Consider the following 11758-nt stretch of genomic DNA (forward strand, 5'->3'; position numbering starts at 1 on the left):
CTAAGAAAACCTTCTATAAGAATCTGGCCGTGTGAGAGTTAGGGAATCCAGACCTAAATAAGAAAGACAGTCATTCTTCTCAGATTTTTTTATTTATAAAAATTCAGTTTTCCAAATTATCAAAAAGTTATAATAAAGTTTAAAGAAATCCAGTCATTCTAGAACAATTGGGACAGGTCACAACAGCCTGTTGTGACCTGCAAATCCATGCAAAAGACTATAGAGCACTGAAGAATTAATACATTTATAAGTAACAGAACAGGAAACCAACCTCAATTACCTAATAAGGGCCTAATTCTTCCACTCTGACCCATGGGGAATAAGGTACTACTCAATATGTATATGGGTGGCAGAATCTGGCTCTGATTATTATAAACATTGATCTAATATCAGCCACCTCAAGAGGGTCCAGAGGCGACGCATGGGGAGAAGGCATGCAGGGTCACGTGCCTCCCCAGATTTCTACCAAGGTTTGCCGGCCCCGCTCAGTTACATGGTGCGGCTGAGCCCCCCTCCCTGCGCGGCAGCTGCTGGAGCCCATGAGCTGCGCCCCACGGGGAGAGCCAGAAGCAGCAGCTGGGAGCCGCAGGGAGGGGCTGCTGCTTTCCAGGCAGGGAGACTGAGAGTAAGGGGGAGGGACCTGCCTCAGGGGGAGGAGGGCAGTGACTCGAGCTATTTTGGGGGTGGCCAAACCTTTAAATTTTGCCCCCCACTACCACTCACAGCAGATATGAGTTGTCTCTGAGAGACTCTGTTCAGTGGAATCCAGCATAGGCGCCAATTTTCCCTGGCGCCAGTGGGTGCTCGCGGCCCCCCGCCCCTGGCCCCACCCTGACAATTTTTCCCCGTGGGTACTTCAGCCCCGGAGCACCCACGGAGTTGGCGCCTATGGAATCCAATACAAACAAGGCTATATACTCAGGAACCATGTTGTCATGGGGCCTCCTCCGGAACCTACACTGTACTGTCCCCAAAGAGAGGTTCAAGGGGGAAGAGGCCAGTTACTGTTGCAGAAATCCACATGGTACAGAGAGGAGAATCCCCAGGAACGCAATCAATTACTAGATGCACACACCCGCCGCCTCAAAGCCAGAGAGCCCTGAACACCCAGAGAGGTTTCTATGGGTGGAGGCCAAAGGCAGCACTGCTCCCCCGAGCCTCCACACTTCTGGTAGGTTTCCTGCCCAGTTTCTGCAGAGAAGACCAAATGTGGCTCAAAAATCCAGAATTAAAACAAATTTCTGTATTAAGTCCTCCTCTCAATCTCTTAAGTGAGCTTAGCCACCTGACTTTCCCAATACTTCTGACTGTTAGGAGGAGACAGATATTTTGACCTATTAAATTAGGATGTCCCCTAAGCCCAGGTCTACACATTTAGACCGTGCATAGTTTCTCTTCTACACTGGGCAGAGTGCTGATGTGAAATTGTCCCCAGAAGGAAGCATTATTGTTTCCACCTGTTTTGTTGGAACTAAAATACAGCAAGTTCTGTGTCTGTGTCCTGTGTTTCTACAGATGATGCTTTTTTTTAAAATACCCAATTAATATGTTAACGTCTGTGAAAATTCATCTGAAGTTATAATAGTGCAATATTTGAACAATAAGATTAGAGTGGGATGAATCCCAGTCAAAAGAACATTTCTCCCACTCTGATTACACAGCAGCTGCAAAGTAAAGAGAAAGCCTTAATAACAAAAGCCAAGGTGCAATTGTTTCAGAAAAAGCAAAAAAAAAACTGCATGGACCTGAAAGGAATTTTTAAATATCAAAGAGTTTTGTTTCCCTATGGAAGCATTTACCACCATGTTTTAATTTTGAATTTGCTGCGCTATCAACATTTGATATGTACGAAGAGGGACATTTGGCAAGAAAAATGGGCCACACCTTTTACCGCCATTGAAACATATTTGGACTGGAAGAGCTTTCAAGGAGGGGCATAACTATTTTAATGAAAAAGGGGTCTCTCTCCTATGAAGAGAGGCAGTTCTGTACTATTTGTGTGCTAATCTAATGTTTTGCTTTTGTTTCACACAGGGAGAGTACACAGTTTCAGTGAAGCTGTATAATGGAGATCATCTCACCGTTGCTTGTGCTGATTTTACCATAAAAAATAAATAATTTTTCCCCATATAAAGCAAAGAAGGGATCAGAACCAGTTCATTTAAAGGGGCAGATCACCAAAATAGTGCAAGCTTTGTAGCTAAGAAAGTTAGTTATATTCTACATCTACAGTGAGATTGAAGGAAATAATTCCACTCAGAGGTTCGGGTGCTATTCTTGTTTATAATCTATTGCTTTTAGGAAGTCACTAGAACCCCAAGAGGTAATTTATCCTATGACATTCACTGTACTCCATTTGTTTTTGTTTCTATAATATATGGCTGCTTTAAAATAGCAAGAGTTTTAAACACTCAAAAGCCTTCTAGTCCACTAACTACAGACCTGAATGAAACAGGCATTGCCCAGTGAGCTGTCTAGCAGGAGGAGATCAGAGCTTGGTGCTTGAACTCTGCCCTTTTTTCCTCGGCTACTGGAGGCAGGAGGGGACTTAGCACAGTGGTTCCCAAACACGGGCATGCCTGCTAGAGCGATGGCTTTTGTGATTGACACTAGGCAGGGAGTTCCAACCACAGAACCCTTTCCGACCTGAACTTGGTGCAACGAATGTCTGTCTCATTTTATACATGCTGGATCCAATGATAGACTTCGATTGTCCCAGATTTCAATTTTGCTCTGTCTGACATGATATGGGATTTGGAGCAACCTTAGTTTAACTAAATGAGAGGCAGGCCAACATTATACCAGAGGAGAGGAGTTGCAGTTACTGCATTAGGAGAAGAGGGCACTGGCACTGCCCAGGTCTTACTCTTGGAAATATATGCCTTGGGAACCACTATATTGCACTCAGTCTCTGGTGGGGAGGAGGGAGTGCCTCACATTATCCCTTCCAAATTCAGTACAGTTCAGTACTTAGCACAGGGCCATTTAAAAAAGAAATTAAGCTTCCAATATCTTACATTGGCTATTACAATATCAAGGTCAGGAAGGCACCCACCCAACAGTTAAACTCTCAACATGCATTCAGTATTATGCACTTAACATTTGCAATCAATACAATATAATGTCACAAAAAGCTGCAGATACCAGCTCATTTATTAACGGTGAAGAAAACCAAATTATTTATGTTCAGGAAGACATAAGGAAAGTAGGGAAAAGGCCTACATGATGTGGAAGCCTCTTCAGACATCCCGATTGCAGCATTCATCCACATACTTTTATAGAAGCTACAGCATAACCTCACTGTAGCCCTGTAGTGCTCAATGGGGATAGAACATCCCCAGCACTTTCTGTGTAGACTCTTTTTAATAAATCCATGAAAGAGAGACCCAAGAATGTGAACAGAAGTATTCCACCTGCTATTTGAGCAATCCTTGTGTCATATCTGTTCTCTGGAGTAACAGCACTCCAGTCTTCGATTTTTTGGATTAGCTTTTTTGTTTTTTACGTCCTTTTTAATGACATGTGAACGACCCTACTTATATGCTATTATGTCCATCTGCTTCTCAATAAAGTCATATGAAAAAGAGTCCTTTATGTTCTTTTTTCTGTTTAGGTATTTTGCCTCTGAGGTCCACCCAAAAGGTAAAGCAAAAAACTCATAGAAAAAGTTACAATTTCTTGCTTGAGACTTGAATATCCTCTCCTCCCTGGCTTTAACAATGCAGAGAAATATCAGGATAAGAGATATAAGCCATCTTCAATTCTCTCAGAAAGAACCATTCCCCAACTGTTGCCCCGAGATCTCATCAAAAGAATGCATCTCTGAACTAACAGTGCCCCCTGATAAATAACCATTGTGTTCCGAGATGGTCCTCCATTTTCCATCCATGCGGTGGACCTGTTAAACCCAGTTTCACCAACTGTGTTCAAGTTTCAGGGACCTGATCTACACTATGCAGTTTTACCATGACTGAATATAGTTGTGAATAACCATGTTAACTGACAGTGCTCAACACAAATTAACGGGCAAAGTATAAACTGGGACAAAACATTCAACATACTGACAGCTAATTGTGATTAAACCTTGCTCTGATCAGGGTTTAAACATAATTAGCTGATGCTATGTTGAACACAGTTTATCCTAGTTGCCTGCTAAACAGTACTCAGCATTATGTTAGTTAACTCAATGAGTCACAGCTGTGCTCAGTGATAATAAAGCTATACAGGGTAGACCTCTGAGGAAGTATGGGATATCAGCCCACATACAAACAGTTAGGCAGCATGGTGCGTGTGGATGTGCACACAATGACTATGTTGTGGAAAACCCACAGTGGAGACTGACTTTAAATTTTTGTAACCTGCCCAGAAGGTATCACAAAAATGGATACAAAAAAAGTTCAAAAGCTTGTACCTTCCACCAGAAGTTGGCCCAATAAACGATATTACCTCACCCACCTTGTCTCTCACAGAAAGAGTTGTATTTATAGGTTTTCCCCCCCTAAATTTAAGCCCTCTCTACAAGACTCCTACATGGTTACAAAAGTCAGAACAAACTGACATGGAGAAGAAACCATCAAAATCGCATCTAGCAGCGTTAGTAGCACACGGAAATGTTCCCTATGTCCAGCTCGCTTCCATGACAAACCTTGCCGCTAAAATCCTATTGGATGGCCTTGCCTTCAACCAACCAACCATACCAAATGAAAAACAATCCCAAGGGCCTTCACTAGTTGAAACACCTCCGACTAAAATAGGTGTCCCCTACGACCTAGACATTGCCCGGGCTACCAAGTTCTTCAATCCAGAAGCATACCTCCAAAAATTTCCATTACCGGAGAAATAAATAAACTGGTCATCTCTTACTTAAGGTGTGGTACTACCTGTGTGCTGTGAATAATCAGTTACGCAATAAACTACACATCCGAGCAACAAAATCTCATCTCCGGAAATCAGACTTCTATTGCCTGAGCTAAAATAGATCTCCCTTTGGTGTTAACTGTAGCAGGTCCCTTAGGATATGTTTACACTGCAATAAAACACCAGGCGCGGCTGGTCCATGTCAGCTGACTTGTGCTCACAGGGCTCAGGCTGCCGGGCTGGAGCCTGGAGCTTCAGCTGGAGCCTGGGCTCTGGGACTTTCCCCCTTGCAGAGTCCCCAGAGTTCGAGTTCCAACCCGAGCCCGAATGTCTACACTGCAATTTTACAGCCCCATAGCCCAAGCCCCGACTTGGGCCAGCCAGGGGTATTTAATTGCTGTGTATATATACCCTTAGCCTCTTGATAGACCAGTTACTAGAGGATCTCACACAAATACACATACATAAAGCCAGTACATCACACCAAGATCAGCTGAACAGTCCTTGGTTTCCGCACAAACACTGCTTGTCTCTTGCTGTCAGAGAGAATTAGGTAAATGACTAAAAATAAACCCAAGTTCTTACTCCCCAAATAAAACTGGAAACACATTTTATTCCTGGTGGTGTACTCGAACCCTTTGCTCAGTTATTTGCTATCTAAGAACTAAGAGGCTTCCCTTGCCAACCCTGCTCCACAGCTTAGCAGCCCATAGCTTCATCTGCTTCCAGATTAAAAAGTGGCTCAGTCCCTTCATCCTGAAAAGCCCCTTGGCTTAACCCAGCTTCTCCTTTTATTTCCTGTTCATAATCAGCCTCAGCTGGGCCCCTCCAGGCTTGGCAGTTTGGGCAGTTTCTGCAGGACAGGGATTTTTGTCTTCTCTGGTCCCAGTATAGCGTGTTAACCCCTTCATGTCCCAAGAAGGTGTGGGGCGCAGCCACACTGTGATGCCTGAATTAGAACAGATTTAGCAATTACAGCATTTGTCTTTCCAAAATAGCCTTAAAAAGCTAAATAAAGCTACCATAGCAACAAACAAGTTCTGATTATACCTGGGCTGTGTTAGTGTGAGAGCACATCCTCCAGTGATTCACAGCTCTAGAGAGGAGGAAGGATGCTTTCACAGAAACAAGGACCTGTGAACTTCCCAATCAGCTCTCCTTGAAGCCAGGAGGAGGAGGAGGCAGAAATGAAACCGATGGCTAGATTCTGTGCTCAACGACTTCCCTGAAGGAACTGTGTGGGTTGGAAACAACTTTGGGGATTTGTGTAGTATTCTGTTGTCTTCAAAGGTGCTATTCTTTTCTCAAAATGAGTGCATGTATTTTTAAGGATCCTTTTTAGACTCTTGAGTGTGTCTCTAAAGAAGGCTCTGGCTGCTCCATTTTATTCTTTCATTGGTTCTCTGGGACACAGTGGTGGGGGAGACCTCAGAAGGGTCTGAATCAGGATAATGGCAAATTAAAACATGAAGTTATCTTCGTCCTAGTCCTATACACCACCCAGCTCTCATTGCAACAGAATAGCACACCCCTATTCTGATGAAGGATCCATGTGGCACCTAGGCCCCACTCTTTTAAGGAACTGCATGGGAGCAAACCTGTGCCTATGCAGAGCCTCACTGAACTGAAAGGGGCCCCATGTAACACAAAGGTCCAACCACATGTGCTCCTGCAGGACTGGGGGCCTGGATGACACTGTGGTTGGCACATTACAAATGCATAAAATGAATAGATGATGTGGATGTGGGATCTCCATGCCTCCAATGTTGTAAAGCACATTCCAGTCGGGAGCCCCAAAGCAACAGAAGGACTTCAGAGAGTGCGTCTGCACTTCGAAGAATAGCCCAGCACACAAAGCTAAGGACTAAAGGACACAAAGGTCTTGTCTAGATGGCAAGTTAGTGCGTGACAAACTGGGGAGTGTATCTTTAGTGTACGAGCGTTCATACACTAACTGGCTGTGTGGACCCTGCTACCACACACCAGAAGTTCCTTGGTGCACTTTGACCTACTCCCATTTGAAATAGGAGTAGGGCAATGGCTGGAAGAGCAGTCACCACCCCTCTGTGTCAGCTGCATAGGGTATTGGGGCCACTGGATTTGTGTAAAGGGCTCCCCTACTGCTACACCAACAGTTACCTGTGCAGGAAGTAAGTGGTGCAGAGGACTTGGGGTGCCCTTTCCATCACAGTTGATTTTCATCTATTTTGCAAAAATAAATAATTAAATAGTACTTGCCCCCAATGCTACAAATGCAAAACCTTCCCCTGCATGGCATGACAGAGCTGGCTGGAGGAGGTTATACACTGTCTCCTGGGTTCTGCTGAGAGGGGCCCACATGAATTGTTTTGCAAGGGTTACAAATTTGTCTCAACTTCCGGAAGACCCCCCCGCTACAGTGAGGCTTATAATTAATATCACAGCATGGCTGTTGGGCAATTTGGGGCCATCTCTATATACATATCGTTTAAAAAACAAAACATTGTGTCATCAAGATTTTATACTATTTAGATGTGACTCATTGTACCATCACCACTTGGCCATCTTAGCCACTGTTTGTTCCACTTCCTCTAACCCTCCATCTGTCTGTTTTGTCTTCTTTAGTTTGTAAGCAGAGCTGGTCAAAACTCAGCATTATTGTCTGACAGAAAATTTTGACATTCCAAATTAGACCAAAAACAAATCTTTACAAAATTTCCCACAAAATGGAAATTCAGAAAAAAAAATGTTTTGGAAAAATTTGTTTTTATAGGAAATGTCATCAAAATTATACACAAATTGGACAAATTCTGAAGCACAGTGAAGCCTGAGGTACAAGACCATGCTGGACTGACAGAGAAGTAAAATGTGAACAGCAATGACAAAAGGAACAAAGGAGACACAGTAAGTTAATGCCACATTTGTTATATGTTTTAAACCCATGAAATGAAAGACAAGACATTTGTGTTTGAGGTGGCTAGAAAGATCATTATTACAAGCCTTTTCTAAAAGGTATCCATCATCATTACTATTACCTAATACTAGAAGTTGGCCTAGGTACTAGAAAACTGTTGGGATCAAGAGAAAATAACATTTTCACCAGTTGAGGGCCTCCCACATGCAAAACTAACTAGCCTGAAAGAATTGGAGACAAGCAAGTAGTATCAGCCAGCAGACAATTGCCAGGGTGATTTCAAGCATCTCCAAAAAGCCTGAACAAAGAGATCAGACATACAAGACACACTAAAAGAGACCAGGCTCTTGCTTAGATGGATTTCCAGTACAGTGGCAGCATTAGGCACCTGCAACCCATTCAATCGTTGGCGGCCCCGAGGCAGCCCCCTGATATGGTAACTGAGTTACAAATGAACGCAAGCCCAGCCCAGCATGATGATGCAGGGACGCAAGCCCACCCAGTGTCAACACCTGTAGGGGTCCAAGAACTGAGCTCTGCAGGAGCTCACCATGAGACAAATGCCACCCCTGTTCCAAAGGAGTGTATTCTGTTGGTAAGGGCCCACCTGCTATTTGGTCGGCCACTCATGAATATACAAGATGGTAAAACATCCTTTGGCATTGTCATAATGTATCCACTATCTGGTTATACAATAATCCTGAGGCTATTTTAGAGTGAGATGATAGTGGCTGGTTTCAGAAATTCAGTTATCACTGACTCACACGCTGAGTAGCCACCCATGGGCTTTTCTTTTTTCCTCCTCTTCCCACTCTCCTCACTCTGCTCTGCCACCATCAATCTAACCACAGGACAGCATGACGCTGAGTGTGAAACAACCAGAAAGGGGCTCAACTTCCCGAGGGTTTAATCACGAGAATGGCACTGCTGAGAGCCAAAACAAATATTTTCCAGTAACCCTGTGTCTTTTGTTTGCTTGCGTGGCTCCCACTTACTAGCTTTCTTATGGTAAATTTTACAGCTGGAGTTAGTAGAGAGACAAGGTGGGCCTATTGCTTCTCAATGCGCTGATGGTTTCTTCCTTATTTAGTATTTAAACACTTGTATTTAATATTGAATGTTCTCCGTCCCTTCCAAGACTAGATTGTCACTTGTTTTCCCTCCCTGCCCTCCCTTTATCATGCTGAGAGCTGTCAGCCTGAAAAATTCTGGGATCTTTTGGGGGAAGAAGTGGTGGGGAATGGTGCACACATAGCAGCGGTTTTCAACCTGTGGTCCACGGATCCCTGGGGGTCCACAGACTATGCCTAAGATTTCCAAAGGGATCTGCACCTCCATTCAAAATTTGTTAGGTGTCTGCAATGAAAAAAGGTTGAAAATCACTGATCTATAGGGTTTAATTATTTAATGCTTGATATGCTTTAGTCACAATGCAGCTGGCTCTGTCTGATCCATATTAAGGATTCTTCTGTCCTCTCACTACTGAGCTAGATCCCAGTCCTGCAAAAACATAAGTGCTTAACTTTGCCTTCAATGGGACTATTCATATCCTGTGCATATGTGCAGGATCAGGTCCTTTGTCCCCACATCAACCACATGATGCCAATAACTTTCCTCCCTCTGTCTCCCTCCCTCCCTCTCTCTAACCATCTCTGAAATGGAAACAGCAGTGGCTGTTGCAGTCCTTGTTATTTCAGGCTAGGAAACACTGCACACAAGTTCCCTGTACTCTTTCATCTCAATTTATTGAAGTTAAACCCCAGCTATTTCCCATTCTGAATGCCAGAAAGTGAAGCCAACAGAAAAAGTAAGTATTAAAAATGAAGACATCCAAACTGATCTTAATGTTAGAGAAAAAGTTCAGGCTTGAATCAATTAGCTGGAGACACTATTGTTTGTAGCCAATTAAAAATCAAAGCAGAACCAATTTACCCATTAATGGGGGTGCTGTGAAAGATGAAAAGGCTGTCAGTAGCTCCCTAGTTACAACATAGATTTTCTATTGCTTTGCAGAGGTCAGATAAATTACTACCAAGGTTTTATTACTGATTCTATGAATGGGGGGAAAAAATCTTGTCATGAAGCTTGTATTTCTTCGTTACAGCTTGGGCTGTTCTCTAATAAGTAGAAAAGGGACATCAAATTCAATCATCCCCAAACTTCAGGGAAGTTTGGATCCAGATCACAAACAGGTGATTCTTTTCCACCTCTAATTATTTTGTTAACACTCATAAATATAACCGCAGAACTGGAGAAAATAAATGCAGATCCATTTAAAAACAAATATGTATCTTGTACGTAATGTTTAAAAAGAAAGGTGGTTAGCCACTTTGCTGCAGGTCCTAAATGGAACTTCTGTGTAGTAATGATGGAATGTGGCAGTGGAATGCCAGAGCATTCCCTACAGTGCCAAATTCCCCTGGAATATCAATATCTCATTATCTCCAAGAGTCACATCTTCCTGTTCATCCATAGCTGCCATACAGCCTTGTCTATATTGTGGATTTGCCTTGATTCCAGCACTCAATGGCCAGCAACCAGCAGCTGCACTGGTGTAAACTCCAAGTGCAGACAAGGAAGGCAACTATTTGTACCACTGGAGCTTACCTTGGATTCAAGCAGAACTTTATGTAATTTTTAGATTATAGGACCATGCTTTTATAGCAGTACCCTCTCTAGCAAAACAGCTCTTTTCAGCCCCAACTAGAACCTTTGGGAAGGAAGTGCTGCTTCCCCTCTGAACCCCAGCTGTAGTGAGGCTTTGCCCATATAGCTAACGCTCAAGAAAATGAGGCCCACATCCTGCTAACTTCCACTGATAGAGCCTTGCTATCCTTTTTTTCACTCTGGTGTCCAAATCACCAGACTTCTTAGTCCCAGAACTCGTGTCCCCTCACTATCCAGTGGGACTCAGGGATAGGAAGGGATGAGAGGGTGAGTGACCATAACTGTTCTGAGTGGAGGGAGGGGAGGTGAATCATAATGAGAGAAGGGAACTCCAGACTTTTTCCAGCACTTAGCTAACCTGCCATCTACAATGGGTCACAAATTTTCTGACTGAATGTTTTTTCATCAGAGAATGCTGATTCCTCAAGAGCAAAAAGTCTGCCAGAAACAAGTGTTGATTCTGATGAATTTTCATTTTAGAAAAAATATATATAAATGAAGAATTTTGATAATGTCAAAACATAATATCTAGACATTTTCAGAATGGAATGTTTCAATTTTTCATTTCTCAATGATTTTTGGTTTGAAATTTATTTTATAATTAAATTTAAAAAAAATTAAAATACTGAAACTGGAACAAAATGTTTTGATTTTATCAAAACAAAAAATTTCAATTGACCAAAACTAAAATCAGAATTTCATCCCGCAGGTAATTTCACATTTTTTGTTTCTATTCCATTCAGGAACAGAAAAAAATTTCACACTCATGGAATTTCCCACAAAATAGAAAATTGATTCCTGCCCAGCTCTACTCAACTCAATACACTAAAGGTTTTTTCTGGCTGTTCTTCTGACTAGTGCTAGACACCTTTTCTTCCTCTTTACAGCTACATACCATTCAAGATCCAGTACCTGGGTGTGGAAGACTTTTAAGTAACTTATAGGATTCTACATCTTATGCTATGTAATCAGGGCCGGTGCTACAATTAAGGCAAACTAGGCGGTTGCCAAGGGCGCCAAAAAGCAGTGCCCCCAATTTTTTTTTTACAGCGTTCCTGGGCTGGGCTGCCGGCGGCGTGCTGACATGTGCGGCTCAGACTCCCTCTCCCAGTGCAGCGGCCGCTCCACTTCTCCCGCCTCCCAGGCTTGCGGCGCCAATCAGCTGTTTGGTGCCACAAGCCTGGGAGGAGAGGAGAATTAGAGTGGGGGCGGCGTGCTCAGGGAGGTGGAGCAGAGGTGAGCTGGGGTGGGTAGCTGCCACATGGCTGCCCGGGGGAGGGGGGGGGGGGCTGGCGGAGGGGGGGGGGGGGCGCAAGGTGGAAGTTTTGCCTAGGGCGCGAA

At 43.5% G+C, this 11758-nt stretch overlaps 1 protein-coding gene across 1 annotated transcript in view; it reads left to right on the forward strand.

The window, feature by feature from the left end:
* LY86 (lymphocyte antigen 86) overlaps positions 1–3528 on the forward strand; it is a 39659-nt gene extending 36131 nt beyond the window's left edge. Inside the window, exon 5 of the mRNA XM_024223357.1 lies at positions 2035–3528. Coding sequence (XP_024079125.1) covers positions 2035–2118 — 84 coding nt within the window. The 3' untranslated portion in view covers positions 2119–3528. The remainder of the gene's footprint in view (positions 1–2034) is intronic.
* The last annotated feature ends 8230 nt before the right edge of the window (positions 3529–11758 follow it).

This window comes from Terrapene carolina, unplaced genomic scaffold (assembly GCF_002925995.2).
Source record: "Terrapene carolina triunguis isolate 2854851 unplaced genomic scaffold, T_m_triunguis-2.0 Scaffold58, whole genome shotgun sequence".
NCBI classification, from domain to species: domain Eukaryota; kingdom Metazoa; phylum Chordata; order Testudines; family Emydidae; genus Terrapene; species Terrapene triunguis.